This window comes from Cynoglossus semilaevis, chromosome 14, assembly GCF_000523025.1.
Source record: "Cynoglossus semilaevis isolate Cse_v1.0 chromosome 14, Cse_v1.0, whole genome shotgun sequence".
NCBI lineage: Eukaryota > Metazoa > Chordata > Actinopteri > Pleuronectiformes > Cynoglossidae > Cynoglossus > Cynoglossus semilaevis.
The window spans coordinates 4961056-4979391 of record NC_024320.1 but is presented as its reverse complement, the minus strand read 5'-3'; the positions used below and the strand labels follow the sequence as shown (position 1 = coordinate 4979391).

At 39.9% G+C, this 18336-nt stretch overlaps 1 protein-coding gene across 3 annotated transcripts in view; it reads left to right on the top strand.

The window, feature by feature from the left end:
* The window catches only part of LOC103389300 (leucine-rich repeat transmembrane neuronal protein 4-like), a 54053-nt gene that overhangs the window by 30980 nt on the left and 4737 nt on the right, over nt 1–18336 (top strand). Inside the window, exon 3 of one of the 3 annotated variants that reach the window (XM_025062550.1) lies at nt 13724–14025. The exons of the other annotated variants lie outside the window; for them this stretch is intronic. Within the exon in view, the coding sequence (XP_024918318.1) occupies nt 13724–13789 (66 nt within the window). The 3' untranslated portion in view covers nt 13790–14025. Of the gene's footprint in view, nt 1–13723; nt 14026–18336 lie in introns of those variants that run through there. 3 annotated transcript variants of the gene reach the window in all.

Here is an 18336-nt window from a genome sequence, read left to right as displayed (position 1 = left end):
ATCAGTGATTTTAGCTCACAGACCAAAGTCCATAGAGAAAATCAGTGATTTTAGCTCACAGACCAAAGTCCATAGAGAAAATCAGTGATTTTAGCTCACAGACCAAAGTCCATAGAGAAAATCAGTGATTTTAGCTCACAGACCAAAGTCCATAGAGAAAATCAGTGATTTTAGCTCACAGACCAAAGTCCATAGAGAAAATCAGTGATTTTAGCTCACAGACCAAAGTCCATAGAGAAAATCAGTGATTTTAGCTCACAGACCAAAGTCCATAGAGAAAATCAGTGATTTTAGCTCACAGACCAAAGTCCATAGAGAAAATCAGTGATTTTAGCACCCGGAGCACATTTATACATACTTTAGTGACAATATATCAGTAATGACTGATAAGTCTCTTCATATTGACAGCAGACGTCCTGCTGCTTCTTACATTTTTTAAATTGACTCTCACACTTTCTCCAATGTCCCCTCTAGCAAAATCTCTTAGTTTTTGTTATTTTAAATAACTGCACTGAAAAAGACACAGAAATGCCAGTTGTGAGGAAAATGATTGAAAGGCAGTTTGAAAAGTCAGGAGGAGCTCTGTGAGACTTCATGATTGGCTTGGTTGTAATTCATTCCTTAAACTCCTTCAGACTTTTTCCATTTCATGGGTTTAGACATTCTTTCAAATGTCATCCTACTGTTACTCTTCAGTCCTTTCTTCCTTTATTCCCAGCATACCACTCTTTTCTTCTTCCTGTCTGGCTTTGCTGTCCCTTTTGCCTTTTGACAAAGGCAGCATCACTCACTGCACTTTTTGAAGGAAAACATTTTCTCTCATTGATTTCTAAGGCTTCACTGTTGATGCATGTGAAAGAAATGAAACAAATAAAAAGAAATTTCAAATCTGAGCCGCTGGGACACAGAGAAGCCACCGCTGCTGAAAGCAGCTGAATATAAGAGTGAAAAACCACTTTAAAGGTACAGTCCATTGCTTCTTCAGGGTTCGGGTTAATGTCGAAGCCAATTATGATGCACTCAACACACACAGAAAACATCACTTTCCTCCTCAGATATTCAGCCATTCTATTAAAAAAATTTTTAGGTTCTCTCTGGTTTGACAGCAGTTTTCTGTTTTTTAATTGTAGGTTCGCAATTTGTCTCAAAATAAAATAAAAAAGCAGAATCGTATGCAATATTCCAAATAGAAATTTGAAAAGAAATACTTGCTGCCTCCAAATATCATCTCCTCAGTAAATTCGAATTAGGTTCAAAGAGCGGTCGAGTGACTTTTTTTTTTAAGTTAAGTGAAGAGAAAAAACCTAAGCAAAAATAAGGCAAGAAAAAAAAAACGTAATTTTGTAAAACATACTATAGGTATTAAAAACAAAAGGAGCCCAGAAAGAGTTGAAGCTTGACAAATTCAAAATAACCTAGAACTAGCATAAATGTAGCCTCAATCACACAAATGAGCTTGAACCAGGAAGAGTTAAAAGTTTTTTTTAAAAATTGCGTTGAGCTTAAAAAATTATTCTGAGTTGAACCAGTTTTGGTTGGATTACTTTAATGCACACAATCAGTAATGAATTTAAAAGCAGTTGATTACATACTTCTATTTTGAAATTACTGCTATTTGATCAAATGTAAAATAAAATTTGCCTTTACAAAAAAACCAAAGATGTTACCACTGCCTAGGGCAGGAAGGTTTGATCAAGATTAGTCCTAATAGAACATTAGAGTAGGATCATTCAGAGTGTGTACTGCTTTTGAGTAATACTTTAGGCTCGTCGTACTCCTGATAGAAACCTTGGTTCTATTAATTCCATCGTCTGGAGGAGATTTAGGGCTCATGTCACAGTTCAGTACCTTTCCTCATATTTCTTTTAATTCAAGTATGGCAACAGTCTTGAACCCGCCCAAAATGCTCTCACTGGTTAAGACAAATCACGACAACAGTCCCAGGACAGACCTGATCCACCCCCACTCCTGTGAGCCACTGTTTGTCTGGAAGTGTTCTCAGAGCCAATGAAAATCAGGCTTTAAAACATGACTAACAACATAGAAAACTGCGGCGATGTGTGATAGAAATAATGATCAAATGCCTAAACGCTGGTGTTAATGTGATATAAACATGTTACCAAGACCGCAGTGATGATCCTGGTCAGCTGTGATGTTGAACAGAACTGTCCGTCCTCAGTCTTCTTCTCTTTGATGACTTGGCTGTAGTTTGTTGGTCGGCTCACTGCTGCTCATGTCTCTTTCATGACGCCTCTCTTTGACTCCCTGCCGATACTCGCTCTGAGAAACAAAAGCCGACATGTTGAGTTTTTACCCCGCTGTGTTCTGGATTCACAGTCCGGGCCTCAGAACGGTGTCAAAGCTCATTGGTTCTAATTCTTTTGTTCTCCTGGTTTTCTCTTTGTTCTTATCAGGGTTTTTGTTGTTGTTGTTTTGTTTTTTTTTACATTTACCAGCTTTACAGTCCCTGCAGGCTAAGAGATGTTTGTCGTTATAAGCCTTTCTTCTGTGCATGTCACTGCCAATGCAACTCTGACAAAAAGTCAGCGAGAACACACCTGCTGTAGGACTTAGTTAGACAGAACCTTCAGGAGAGACGTAGCTACAAACAAATGGTCAGAGTGGAAACAGTCTGAACAGTCGATTCACCACCTTCAGGCTCCAGTGAGCTGCAGGTCTCAGGACAATTGTTCAACAAAGACAACAACAATAATGATGACTACAACGACAACAACAACACAGACAACAATGACAAAAATATCCAGTGCAAAAATTGTCTCTTGTGGAACGTGTGGAGAGTTTCTTTCTAAACTTCAGTCCAGTCGTGGTCCTCAACAATATTAATCAGTCTTCAGTCCTGAACAATCTTTAACTGTCGTCTCAGTCGCAGAATTACTGATGGTTCTGATCTCAGGCAGGAGTTTGAAGCCTCGGCAGACACGCTGACAAGAGTTGAGACGGTATTTTATGTCCGGGCTACTGCAGTGAAAGTTGATAATGTACAACATTTTTCATTTCTGTTTATTTACTTTATATTCATTGTTGTTGTTTTACAAATTTTATATTCAACATCTGAACTGACTTTAGGCTCTGATCCCTGTCATCTGGTCCATTGTGGGCTGTAGCTAGTGTTAGCTCCGGTGTCTGTACCAGGCCTGTTGTAGCTAACGTTAGCTGTGGCGTCTTTACTACGATTGTTGTAGCTAACGTTAGCTGTGGCGTCTTTACTACGATTGTTGTAGCTAACGTTGGCTCTGGTGTCTGTACGAGGACTGTTGTAGCTATTGTTAGCTCCGGTGTCTGTACCAGGTCTGTTGTAGCTAACGTTAGCTGTGGCGTCTTTACTACGATTGTTGTAGCTAACGTTGGCTCTGGTGTCTGTACCAGGTCTGTTGTAGCTAACGTTAGCTCTGGGGTCTGTACGAGGACTGTTGTAGCTATTGTTACCTCTGGTGTCTGTCCCAGGACTGTTGTAGGTAACGTTAGCTCTGGCGTCTGTACCAGGACTGTTGTAGCTATTGTTACCTCTGGTGTCTGTCCCAGGACTGTTGTAGGTAACGTTAGCTCTGGCGTCTGTACCAGGACTGGTGTAGCTAACGTTAGCTCTGGTGTTTGTACCAGGACTGTTGTAGCTAATGTTAGCTATGTGCTTACAGCAACAGGTTGTTTGTCAACTTGATACTGTTGACTTGAAGTACTGCTGTAAATAATAAAACTTTTTGTTGAAAAATTACACACAGCTAGGATCTGATCCAAACTGAGGTACGAAAGCCTTAAAAGAAAATTTACTTTCGATGCACTTTAATTTAATTTAATTACTGCCACCTATGGGCTAGAGTGAGAGCATCATTGTATGCTTGAAAGGATTCAACTAACTTAAAATGTTTTTTTTTTCTATAATTATTAATTGAAATGAACACATCGCGTTCCCCGTCTGAGAACAGCGGGGATTAGAAGTCTTTGTGCTCAGACTTGTGTGTTGTTTCTAAGCTCACAGTCATTTCAGTGAAGAATGCAGGTTTTTCCAGGTATTTTTTGTGTCGTATTCTGACACTGCATCATTACTGTACACTGTACAGGATGTGAGTGGGAGCTGCTGAAGGTGTATTTTCAACTCTCTCCATGTCACACACATACACACACACACACACACTCACACACACACATAGAAAGTAAAACGACAGCCGTAGAAAGCGAGTGGTGCAAATCTCTCAGCTCTGACTAATCCAGTGGCAGCTGGTCTGCAGTCAGCTGTAATTTTTACACTCTCTTAGTGAGAGTGATTAATTATTATGGTATTTAAAACTGTGATTTAAAAAGAGTGCCATTTCCAATCTGCCAGCGCTCACACTGTTATTGCAAGCAACATAAATAAAAGCCTCGCCCCAGTGCTTTGCAGGAAAACGGTCCTTATTCCAGACCCTGCTCTCGGTCCAATAGAACCTGACACTGGATTCTATCAACCAGTAATGGAGGTTATTTATTTCAGATGAAGCTACTAACCTAACTTCTACCTGCACCTGACCTGAGCCTATAGAAATATGAAGGTGTCAGCACTGTTACAGAAACAGACATTTACCTTTGGTTAGCTTAAAAGGTAGCTACATAGAAAGAGTTAAGAAAAAAAGATAGAAAGAAGAAGAAAAAATGTATGCATGGAATAAGTAAGCGCTATGATAGGTTCATTAATAAATAGAATAACTTAATGACAGATTAGCCATGACAAAAGGCAAAAAAGAAATGTTAGCTAAATAATAATATAATAAAAATAATTGACTTATAAGAGAAGTTATAATTGACTTACAAAAAATGTGTTACTACAATTCAAAATGCTTTACTATTTCAATTTGAAAAATATTTGATAAAACTAACGTTCACCATAATAAATAGAAAAAAAAAGTAGGAAATTTAAAACATGTCTCTCTCTGCATTGGTTCGCTATTATATGTTTGCTAATGTATACTGTAAGTTTATTAACAAGTTATATAAGCTTATACACCTTTATAACAATGACTGTACTACAGTTAAAGATCCTTCACATCTGTGTGTCTGCGCGTTTGTGCGTCAGAGTGTTCTCCATGCTAAATCAGTATTTGTCTCAGTTGCAGCTGGTGCAGCAGTTAAGTTCATTACTTTATTTATGTATGAGTGTGTTGGTTTGTTTAAAGGAGGGAGGAGAAGCTGGTGTTAAACATCAGCTGCCAAAGCCTGAGGTGAAGCTGCTGTACAGATAACAGAATTAGATTCAGAGAGAACAGAGGAGGAGAAGGAGCTGTACTCGTGACAGAATTAGATTCGCCAAGAACAGAAGAGGAGCAGGAGCAGCAGGAGGAGGAGGATGTTATTCCTGTTTTCTCCGTTCAACATTTTTGTTAGTCAAATCAGCTGATGAAAAACCTTTGAGATCATGTCAGTTATGTTCCCGTGCAAAAGTTCTGAGTCGGTTCTTGGTCCTGATCTTTATTCAAATATTTTTATTGACATCATGAAGTATTTGGGTACACTCCAAATATCTTGTAGATACGCTCAAAAGTTTGAACCAAAAACAGTGCTCGCCTTGGACTCTTGTAGTAGCAGCTAACACAACATAAACCAGTCTCTCTCAACCCTTTTTAAGCCATAGTACATTTTTACATCAGAAAAACCCCAAACAAGAATGTCATAAAAAAGAACATGTTATTAAATAAAAGCATCTTTTAGCTTTTTTATTTAATTACAATTTCCTTACTTAGTATTAAACCTTGGTCTGTTCAGTTGAACCCAGGGCTGATATACTCACAGGAATTGAAGAAAGATTTATAAGAATCTTCCTTAACAACAAAAGTCCAACTTTTTTAGTTTTATAGTCATGTGTTGCCACCTGTCTGAGGAGTGTTTAATTGTTCTGCCTGTCACTGTCATGTAGACACACAACGGAAATCCATTAGCAGTAAATAAATAATACTTTCAGACTTGTTAAGTAAAATAGGTCCCTCACAGCTAGCACACTAATGTGCCACGACTCAGTTGTTGGGAAGCACTGCTTTTAATAAAGACGCGTCGGCATGTGTCATGTGATCAGTAGTTGAACCAGGGTAAAGGGGATTAGCCTAGAGTGTTAGCGTGTCAGCGATGTACATTAACAATATAAACAATAAAGACCTTTACGATCACAGGCAGCAGATTTTAGATCAACTCAAAACAAAAGAAAACATCTTCTTCTACTTTTCCTCTTGTTCTTTTCCTCCTTATTCTTTTCTTTGCTTTCATCCTCCTGCTGTTGTTGTAGACCATCAGTCTCCGTCATGCGCCCACCAAACCCCTGTGGTTGTTAAATCTGCTTAGTTCTTCATCTTCTTTCTTACTGCTGTGGCGCTTTAGAAATTCAAGGTTTCAGTCCCAGTCTCTGGACAAACCTTTAATTCTTCACGTACAAATTCAGAGCATTCGTGTTTAAACCTGGCTGCTGTCTAATTGACCATCAATGAGTCAAACCATTAATCTCTCAAGCAGTGAGTGCAAGTCAAGGCCAACGCCAACACTGTGTTTATTTTGAAGCCCTGAGTGTCATAAGTCATTGTTTTGATGAATGTTGAATGTTGTGCTGTTTTGATTGGCTGCTGATCTCTCTTGTTTCAGAGATTCTTTTTCCCATTGGTTAAAGGGAGGGTTGAACAATAACTGTAATGAAACTACATATCAGTTTAAAATATGCCTTCAAAAGTAATTTTCATTAAAATATTTGGAGCAACAAACACATCATTTTCTTCTTTGGCATAGATTTGGCATAGATTTACTGTTAAAACCATAAAATTATAATTATATATATTAAAAAATATATTTAAGCCGACTGGACTGGACAAGAGGACAACATCTGTGTCTCAACTAGAAATGAGGACCACAGTTTTAGCCTCCATAAAATAGTTCTGTTAAGTGTTGAAGGATCCTAATCACATATTAATGGATCCTGTTACGCTGTCTTTGTAACACTACTCTGAGCAGGTATATGAAATTCAGCGGTGGCCGAACAGAAAACGTTGTAAAAATATGCTACTGTTTTGTTTATGTGTTTTACAGCGTTTTTAAAAAAGATTCTTCCGCCACACGACTCCCGAGGTGTAGACTTGTTAAAGTTTTGGGGTCAGTGTGAGTGCTAACATTAAACTCTGCTCCACAGCAGCAGCGTCGCCCTCTGTGGGTGGCTGCGGCTGACGCCTCGTTTTCCCAGAATGCCTGCGGGGCAGCATTAAGAAATGGATGTGATCTCCACAAATGTCTGCGCTCCCTCCTGAAATCCAGCCTTTAATAATTCAAACATGAGCAGAATGTGGAGGCTGAGCCGCCTGGAATTAAAATTAATGTGACAAGATGAAAATAATAATAATCCTGTATATATATATTAAAAAAAAGATGAAGAAAAAGAAATGAAACTCGTCAGAGCGAGGCGGGAACATCAAGTGTCGATTATGCTGCGGGAAAAATTTTACAGCGTGTGATTGTGATAAGAAAAATAGTTCAGACTCAAACTGTGGAGATAATCTTTAAAAAAGATGAGGAAAATAAAAACCTGGAAAATAATAAATGATCCAGAGGAAAGATAATGACACGTGTGGAAATGGTTCCTTCAAGAAGGAGTGAAATTAAAAAGGCATTTGTCTAATGTTGTGTGATGAGTTTAATGTGTGTTTGTGAGTAACCTTAAACACTGAGTGGAATTTAATGGCGACCATCATCAGACGAACAGCTTTAAAGACCATTTACTGCACAGACGACGAGCAGAGGGGCTGTGATCATGTGACTGGTTGATTAGCTATTGTCTGTGAATGACGTCATGTTAGCGTGCTAAACACCTTAAAGCTATAGCAACTGATTCCTGACAAAATAACTACCTTACACAACTTTTTTCCCCAATTCAAAATTGACTCAGTAGGTGGATGTTAATGACACATTCATGACAGATTCAAATCTATTAGCGGGTGTTAGCTTAGCTTAGCCTCGGTAAAGACTGACTCTCAAAAAAATATGCTACATACTGTACAACGACACTGACAACATGCACTAACCCATTAGATGCTAGCATGTCTTTAACAATGTTCAGTTGTTATATTTATTGGACAATCAGTAATCGTTATTTTACTTCTTTGTTTTCTAAAATGGTAAACATTAAACCCAGCACACTGTTGTTGACCTTTTTTTAGGCTAATCTTTAGCTTACTGCCATCTACAGGCTGTATCTGCTGTGTTCCATTTCCAAAATTTTCTTATTATCATTTCCTTAAAAACATGTAATCCCTAGTTATTTGTCACAGTTTTAGTCCTTTAACGGTGTTGAGACTTGCTATGGTACCATCTATCATGCAGCAGGTTCCGGGCTGGATTAACATATGTATGTATTTAAACTGGTTTTCTGCTATTTTAAAAAGCTAACTTTAAGCTATCATTTGGCTCCGCTGGATGTGTTTTTTGTCATGTCTTGACTCCGAGTCATTGTTAGTGTGATCTTTAGGCTAACTGCCGGCTCTACCTTTATGTACTTTATATTACCCCGTGATAATCAGTTTTATTTTAGTAAGTGCCTCTGAGAGTGCTGCCCTTGAATGTTAGCACTGAGCCATAAAAGAATGTTAGCAATAACACTGAGTCCTGGAGTTACTGTACTGAAGCGTTGGACCTCAGGTGAAGTAATAGGAAGAGATGTCTTTTGTCCAAAGTTGAGTTTTTGTTTTCGTGAAACTTTTAAAATAAACAACTTTAGCAGCCAGTCGTTGGAAACAGGTGTGGGGACATCGGACTTTACATGTTCAGAGCTGCAGCGGCAGCAGCAGCAGCAGCAGCAGAATAAATAAGAGTGGACACCTGGAAAGTGAGCAGATAAGACTGTGTCAGGTCACAGCTCTGAGTCAGAGACAGACTGGAGAGAAACAAGTATGAGAGTAAAAATAACAGGAAAAACCACCAACATCAGGAACATGTCAGAAAGAAAAAGAAAAAAAAAAGCTGAGTCGCATATGACTGTGAGAACACACACACAGTCCTCAGAGCTTGAATACCCCCTTAAAAACCCTTTTCATGAAGTTTGTATGTTTTGTATGAAGTATGTATGAAGTTTCCAGACTTACAAGTGTGTCATATGATAATGTTTACAAAAATCTGATTAAGCTGTGGCTTAATCACTGTTAATCATGATTATTCATGATCAATTACGATTAATCATCGATATAAATCTGCACCAGTCTCAGTGAAAATGTCTCTCCATAGAGTTGGTGTAGTTCAGTTGTTACTGTTCATCTTGACGGCGTCTTGTAGAACGTGTGGAGAGTTTCTTTCTAAACTTCAGTCCAGTCGTGGTCCTCAACAATATTAATCAGTCTACAGTCCTGAACAACAACAGTCTATTTGACTGTTGTCTCAGTCAGACTGTCAGTCGAAGACTAACTGACTGTCCTGACACAAGTTGGGCTGCCAACCAGAGGTTGAAGCCTCCACAAATACATGCTCGGAGTTGATGATGGTATTTTAATCTCCAGGTGCTTCAGGAAACAGAAATATTTCATTTATTTACATGTAACAACTGTGTATCAGAGTAATATTAGATACAAGATAAGTGGATTGATGTGGTGGGGGGAGAGGTCGGTGGGGGGGTATACACTGAGTCATTCTGTTTCATGTGTTGAATGGTGTTTTAGTCTAATCTTCACAAATTAATTAACACATCATTTCAAAAGCTCTACTAAAAACAAACCACACTGTATGCAGATTTTTATCTTAACCGCAGCCCACCCCTCCACCCCCTACTGTAATAAGAAGGTTGGTTGAGGTGTTTTTCTGTGGCCTGATTTTAAATTTAATTAAAATGTTATCCACTAATAACCATCACCCTGCTGGTTTCGCACCATCAAGATGATGTTTGATTTGTAGCTGATTGTTTGCACTTGTTACGGTGTTCTCTCCACTTATTCAAATCCCTGTTACATTTGCAGCACTTCCTTAATTAAAGCTCGTGTGCCTGACATCATCGACGTTCCATATTGCATTAAAACCTCATGCTGCACCTCCCACTTGCAGTGGCAGTGTCAGTGCTGTTCCAGTGGGAGGACTAATTTCACCATTACACCCTCTAGCAAGTGTCAGCAGCCACTCCAGGGGGAAATAATTCAAGAAAAGGGAAAAGCTCTCCTGCAGCCATCTGGCTCCTCGTCAGGATGCTGTGGCGTTGTGTGTCGGAGTCACGAAGAATTAGAAATATCTGAGTAGGCTGAGGAAGTTGAAATGAAGAAGACAAAGACAACTGAGGGCGCCGCCTGCCTCCCCACAGGCCTGGGAACACGAAACAGTTTTAGGTCTCTCCAGGGTTTGAGCAGCGAACCATCAGACACGATAGAGTCATTCAGCTGAGTACAGACCTAAAGAAGAGGAACTCGATAAAACAAATGAGTCTTTTTATCCACCAGAGCAGAAACTGGCACCAGCCTGAAGACGGCAGTCTTTGTGTTGCGTCAGATTATTAGGAACAGCAGCCCCAGGCCGCCTTCATTAAAACACATTTAATTTTCTCTAACATGCCCGGGATAATGTCAATGAGGAGAAGTGATTTCTTCCATAATGAAGACACTACAGGAGGATGATGTTCACTGTGACACCAGGAGGTGTCATTAGGTGTCTTTAATGAAACTCCAGATCACATTCAAACCCACAAATACACATATTTATTCAGTACAAACTACCTGACTCTAAATCAACTGTGAATATTTTATGGGAACTTTTTTTTTTCTTTTCCATGTTGCCGATAATTCCTGTTAGCATCATTGAATTTAACTATCAATCATACATTAGGGGGTGTTACCTGGCAACCTGTTACTAGCCAATCAGAGCAGATTGCCCTATTGCCCCCATCTGTTGCACCTTTTTGATTGCATGAACAATAGGGACACGACAACCAGCAGTGAGGGTAAAAAGGAATCATTTTTTCCATATTAAAAGTCGTGCTTTTCTTAGATTTTGCTGCTCCTGCGACTTGTAGTCCGAAGTAATTGATAGATTTGTCTATCATCAATGTCCACAAGAGGGCACCACACTTCTGACAACTGAACTTACAAAGTTTTTTTTTTCTCTTCACGACACATTTTCCGACAGATGCAACTTATGCAACAAATATATGAGACAATTCCATGGTAATTCAATTTTCTAAACCAGTCCCCAGACCTGATCCACAGATTTGAATGCATACAGAAAAACACACTCAGTAAAGAGGGATAATAAGTAAATGTGTCAACACTGACATTTGGGCTTCTGTGGAAGTCGGTGGAGCAGCAGGCGTACACGCTGATGTTCTGGGTGACGAAGCAGAATCATTTTTTTATTGACATTAACATTTTCTGTGTGGGTCCTGTGTGGAGTCTGTAGTGTCGGTGCCAGCTTGGTGCTCTAGACCATTTCTATTTGTATAATAGAGACAAATATACCTGTGTTTTTCTTTTTTCACTTTTTTTTATAATGATATATTGTTTCTATAGTTTCCACCTTAAAGACACTTCCATTAGTGCAGGTTGATTCTTTATATTTAAGAGGTGTAAAAACCTTTGGAAGTAAAGGTCAAAGTCATTTGTAATTTTTTTTAATATTCTTTGTTTTAAATGAGCAGCAGAAATAAGGGTGAGAGTGGAGCTGAGTGAAGTCCCTGCAGTGAAATGACCTGTGCAGAGTAAAGTGGACACGTAACATTAATAAGACAAAGCTGATGCAGGTTCTGCTCCTGAAATAGTCCAACAGAACTGACCATAATGGCCTCATTAGAGGACTGTTAAGAGTCTGAGGCTGGAGGTAAAATATAGATGAGGTTTAAAACACTTTTCTTTGCGCAGACACACACACACACACACACACACACAGATAGATGTGAGACAAACAGTGTGTGAGGTCTCTCTCCTTCACTCTGGTCCAAAGTCAGATTCCTGACAGTTAAATAAGTCATCCTCTGTAGCAGCTGAGAGCTACTGCAGAGTTCAGCTGCAGTGTACTGTTCTGGACCTGAATTGATGTCAGTGTTAGGTTCGGGGTCAGGAGTTGGACCAGGTTAATCCATCACATGGGCCGTGGTCTTTAAACACACTCCTGTTTCGTCCTCACCTCCTGAGTCTTTACATCGTTAACTGTAGACGGACTCAGTTATTAACACTGATTATACAGTGACAATCAATTACCTCAGCAGTGAGACACGGCCTGCTAACCTTTAGCTGCATGCTCCTGTATACCTAACTTTGACTGATGCTAACCTGTCAGGATTTTGGCTGTAAAACACTAAACCTCCTAGAAAAGCAGTTTAACACTACCCCCGTTCCCCCCCTACAACAACAGACCGGCAACACCCCACCAAAAATGAAACTTTAATCTTAAAGAATATATGTGTGTGTGTGTGTGTGTGTGTGTGTGTGTGTGTGTGTGTGTTTGTGTTCTTTCTAGACCACAGTCCACTCTTTAAAGGCTGACAGTTTCTTCAGTATATGAATCCATCGTGCTGTGGTTACAGTACACCACTGAGCAAAGTCGAGTCTTCACTACACAGAGAATACAGTATCGAGTGAAGTACAGTGTGTACAGTCTTATAAAAAAGTATTTGCTATTTCAGCTGTCAGGAAATGCAACTCATCTCTCTCCGTCGTCAGTATTTATCTGCAGAGTTGCCGTTTGTTCTCTTCATTTTTATTGGGAATTCCCAGGCCCTGCAGCTCTGTTGCTCCCCCTAGTGTCAGAATCCTGCCGAGATGAAGGCCACAGAGTTTTGCACCCACTGCATGACTCCACCCTCTGTGAGCAGAGAAGTTTCCAGAGTACTTAGAGATGATCTCCACTGAACACAGCAGGGAGAGAGAAAGAGTTGTTTATTTTATAGTGGCGGCTCACAGCAGGTGAACGGCTTTCTTCTTCTCTACAAAGGCCCCAAAACAGGAAAAAATAAAAATCACAGTGGACGTTGGCTGCTGACTTCATGCACACTTCTCTCCAATTGGCTGAATTATGTTTTAATTGAACGAGAGATGCTTTTATATACTGGCTGATAATTATGTAAACAAGATAAAAAAAGTCCTAAATATAAAATCTTTACTTTATTGCTCACTTAATTCTTTACAGCTTTTAGTGGTTTTAAGTGGTTTTAATGTAATTGATTATTTTGATAGCTGAATAATGTGAAATGGAAAATCTAAGTGTATCTAGTGTTGAGCTCTGTGGAACGCCTAATTCATATCATAAAAATAATAATCTAGTGATTAAACTCAGCATGACCAGAAACATCTCGTAAAGTTGTTCGTTGAGGATAGAAGAAGAAGAAAAGTAATTTATTTTCACATTTTATTTCAAAGGCAGGACACGCCCTCTGGTGGCTGACTGCTACTTTTATTTCCCTTCCTACGTCCTGGGTTCCAATAATTAAACTAATAAACTTCATCCATCTTGTGCTGCGTACGGTCTATGATTCATTCAGCCCTCTGCTGCTCAGATCAGCTAATCGTTACTTCTTTTAATTATGTTTTCAGCCATTAGTGTTGATTCCCCTCATCATAAACTACGTATGTTTTCGCTTGTGCTCGTGACATGTTTCTGGCCGGCGTTAGGAGACCAGTAATGGATGTCATTGCTCGTTACATGTGCTGGATACAGAGTGCTAAAGATATGTGTGTTTATGTGTGTTAACAGAAGGTTATTGATCACTTTGTTTATGCCCTTTTTTTTTTCTTTCCACATGAAGCCAAGTTATTGTGCACCACACACACCCAGAGATATCAGGAGCGGGCGGAGGCTGAAGGTAACATGATCATCCATCACCTGCATAAATCAGCATCACCATAAATCACAGGCCAGCAGCGCGGCACCGAACATGTGTGTTCACCCGCTTACATAAATATGCAAACACCAATTTCATCTGGGACTCGGCTCGGATTTGCTCGCAGCCACAAACCAACTGAGTCAGATTTCCTCGGGGAGATTCCTGAGCATTACCTTCACACCCGCTGTTTGCATCATCGTGTCTAACGTGCACACACAGGAACCCCTCCCCCGCCCTGTTTAAGTGAAAATGATGACATCCTGTTAGAGCAGTTTATACTCTCCCTCATGAATGAGAGTGAGAGTGAAGCATCACTGGAAACAAATTACATTCGGTTCAGTTAGAGACGAGGATGAAGTGGAAGACAAACAGATTCTTAGCTCTGCGGAATCTACTTCTCAGCTGGCAGCCGTCCTGGAAATGCTGCTGGAGCTATTCACAGGGAGAGTTCAGGTACGAGAGCGAGCAGAACTGACACCGTTTTATTTTTTTAAACCTAGACAGACGTTCTAGAAAGAAAACTGGAGTTTGTAAAACACCCACTTGTCCATACCAAAGTCCATAGAGAAAATCACCGAGCTTTAGCTCTCAGAGACTCTGAAGATGCTGGTCATCTGCTGCCTCCTGTGGTCAGTTTGTGTCACTGAGATCAATCATAACATTTAGCTCATGACAACATCAGTTTGTTGTTTGCCAGTAGAAATTGTTAAATAAAAGAAAACACACACACACATGCTGACACACACACTCAGAGGAAGTGGGCGTGGCTCAGCAGACAGTAATTGAAGCCCTCCGTGTTTAAACCCTGACATCTGTCTGTAGAAACTTCCAGCTGTTCAGACTAATTACAGCATGTTTACATGCTGCTAATGACTTTGCTAATTAAAAACACATAAAGACGATAGAGTGGGAGGATGAGGCAGGAGGTTTGGACACGCAAGAACCCACTCCTGGAGAACACTCAGGCTCAGAGCTCAGTCCCTGAAGTGTTTAAAAATGAGAACTGTTCTGTCGTTCTCTGTTAGAACCAATAGGCTTGAACATGGCCACATTTTCATCATCACCATCATCATCGTCACCTGCAGCATTATCATGGTCATCGTTATGATCCTCAGTCTCACACCTCTGAGTTTTACTGTGTAGAGTAGGCGTGGCTTTTTGACTCATGGGCAACAATAGGTCCTACAATTTGACGGGGGACCTCGTCCTTCCTTCCTTCTTATTTTATTTCTTCCTACTTTCCTCTTATCTTCCATTCCTTCCTTCAGTTCTCACTTTTGTCTGTCCTTCTTTCATTCATTTCTACCTTCCTTCTTTCCTTCCTTCTTTTCTTCCTTCCTGCTTTCTTTCCTTCCTTTCCTTCCTTCCATCCTTCCCTCCATCCTTCCTTCCTATCCACATACCTAACATTACTTTTCTACCTACTTGTTTTATTCCTTCCTACTTTCCTTTCCTCTCATCTTCCATTTCTGTCTTCAGTTCTCACTTTTGTCCATCCTTCTTTCATTCCTTTCTACCTTTCTTCCTTCTTTCCTTTTTTCCTTGCTTCTTTCTTACTGTCTTCTTTTCCTTTATTCCCTCCATCCTCCACAGCTTCTTTCTCCTCACCCTTTCCCTCTCCCTGTTCCCTCTCACTCCCTCAAGGAGTGATTTAAATTCCAACAGTCTAAATATATTTTAAAAGCCAAATTTGGTTCTTCCAACAGGTTGCCATGCCAACAGCGATTCACAGAGTCAGTGTGTGTCATACTCATGAGAAACAGCTACTGTGGACTGTGTGTGTGTGTGTGTGTGTGTGTGTGAACAGAACAAGTTCAAAAGAAACAATAGTGTAATTAAATATGTTTCATTGTGTATCATTTTATTTTATCACGTACTTAAAAAGATCCAACAGATGAGACTGATGAGACGTTTAAACACTGTTCAGTCAAACAGTTCACTGCAGAGAGACATGAGATGAAAACACACACCCCAGTCATATGATTGGTTCAGCTCTGAGGACATTGTTAAATAAGGAATTTGCAAATAAAAAACATTTGGAGAAAGTTTTTTTTTTTTTTTTATGATATCCCCCCAATGATAATCTTCATCGTCTCCCAGTTTTGTTTTCTACGTGAACTGACCATGGCGGTGGACAGTGAGCAGCTGAAGTGTGTCCTTCCGTCCAGGACATGTGGCAGCGTCGTCTGACAACAGTGTTGTCTCAGAGCCTTTAATTAGAACTGATGCTGTGCTGGTGAGCAGCAGCAGTAATGGTGTCATTTCAGTCCGACTCCGGGGAAGTCAGGACACAACAAGGCTCCAATTTAGAGAATCAAATCCAAGCGTTTTAGTTATTAGTAGCAGCCCGAGGCGGGCCAACGCCATTGGACCAGAACCAGTCTGGAGAGAGAAAAGTCATCTGTGATGCAAGAAATGAACTCTATTCTACAGTGTGTGCAGAAAAGAGCATAAAAGACGGTTGTTTATGAGAGTGACTGATGAAGATGTTTATATATGTCGTAAAAGTCACTGATCATTAAGATGAAACTGATTCAAAGATTGTTTTCTATATTTTTATGCTGCATAAAAACACCAGTGTTTATTGTTGCAGTTGCTGCACTGCAGCCATTTTCTGCTTCTCTCAATTTTTTGTTAAAATAATTTTTTTAAGTACCCGTGCTAATCCTGTAATGGAACTTCACTGCCTGCATTTAACCCAACTGTGGAACAACCCAGTGATTCACACTGCAGAAGTGGGCCGCACTTTACTGCATCCAGGGAGCTCCCCGGGGATTTGAACCGCCAACCCACGACAGAACTACAGCAAACACTTAACATAGTTTCTCACAGTACATTTGTATTGAAAACAGGTGGTTATCTTCAATAATCAGTTGGACCAGTGTCATCTCTGCTCTTCTTTTACTCTCTCTGTCCTTGTTGTCAGTTTTTGTACCTTTTTCTATTTCCTTTTTTTTTCATCTGATTGTATTCACCAATTTTGACAATTTTCTGTCATGGTTTTTTTTTTCTACTTTTGTCTGTTTTAATCTTTTTTTAAACATTTTTCCATTGCCGTTTCACCCTCTTGAAGCTGAAATGTAAACAATAATCCATGTTCATTATTTATGTTGTCATGACTGTTCATTGAGTGAACCTCATATCTATTTATTCATCTTTATTAACCATAGCCCTGTCTGTCTGTTAGCCTAGCACCATCTCTGCTCTCACAGTTGTATCAGACAAAAACATTTCCCTGCAGTGGATTGTATTTTGAGGGACATTTGAGGACAAACCTAAGGTGGTGGCAGTTGTAGTTACCGGTAGTCTCCTCTCTGGTCTGAGAGCCTCTCTGACTCCTGTGGTCCGGTGGAAAATGATTTTCATATTTTTCTGAAAATGCGTTTTCACACCTGCTGTGCTTCTGAAAGTCAAGTGATGTTGTCATGTTCTCCCAGAGAACTAGTTTGTATTTCATGTCTTGCACCTGGAAAACTTCCCCTACAGACATGAGTGAAGAAAATGAAGCTCTCGTCCTTGGTGAAAATTCCCTCTGAACAAACTTTCTCCCTCTGTTCAGTGAGCTGATAAACAGAAAACCCTGAGCTGAAGTGGAGGTTTGTTGAAGTGGGTGTTTACAAAACAGAGTGTGTTTTTTTCCCCTCATTCTTTCTGTGGTACTTCTTTTATGTCTTTTACTGCAGAATAGAGTCGGTAATGCAGAAACAGGACATGGACAGAAGAAGAGAAGACCTTGAGCAGAATCACGTTAAGATGATTCTATGCTTCATGTGAATGTCGGAGCAGAAACACGTCTGTGTCAGTGCTGTCACACCAGGACCTTCTTTCAATCTGCTTACCGAAGCTGTATGTCATTCATGGTACTATTTTTTAGTCCGAGTTAGGTCTCTTGCTCTTGGTACCGACCCCCGCAGTAGTGATTTTACCACTGTCTGCTACAGCTCCAGGTTCCTGGTATTATCGAAACTGCTTTGGCCTTCACTTTTTTCCTCCTGTCATCAGGACTCCTCTGTCTTTAAATCAAACTTGTCCTCTGTCCTTAGGATTTGTCATTCTTTAAATTAATTTAATTTTTTTTAAATTCTGTGCTCAGGAGTCGTCAGTCTTTAAATCAAACATGTCTTCTGTCCTCAGGACTTGTTAGTCTATAAATCAAACTTTCGTCTCCTGTCCTCAGGACACGTGAGGTTTTAAATCAAACTCCTGTCTCCTGTCCTCAGAACTTGTCAATCTTTAAATCAACTTCTTGTCTTCTGTCCTCAGGACTCCTCAGTCTTTGAATCAAATTTGTCCAATGTCCTCCAGGCTCATCAGTTTTTAAGTCTAACTTCTGTCTCCTGTCCACAGAACTCCTTAGTCTGTAAATCAAACATATGTCCACTGTCCTCAGGACTGGTCAGTCTTCAGATCCAATGTTTGAAAGTTCTCGTCAGTCCTTCGGTTCATCTCGTCCTCTCGACTTCTCACTCCAGCCAGACGTTGAGCATTTGCTTAAACCTCAGAAACAGCCTGATCTAAACCTGAGCTGGGAATAG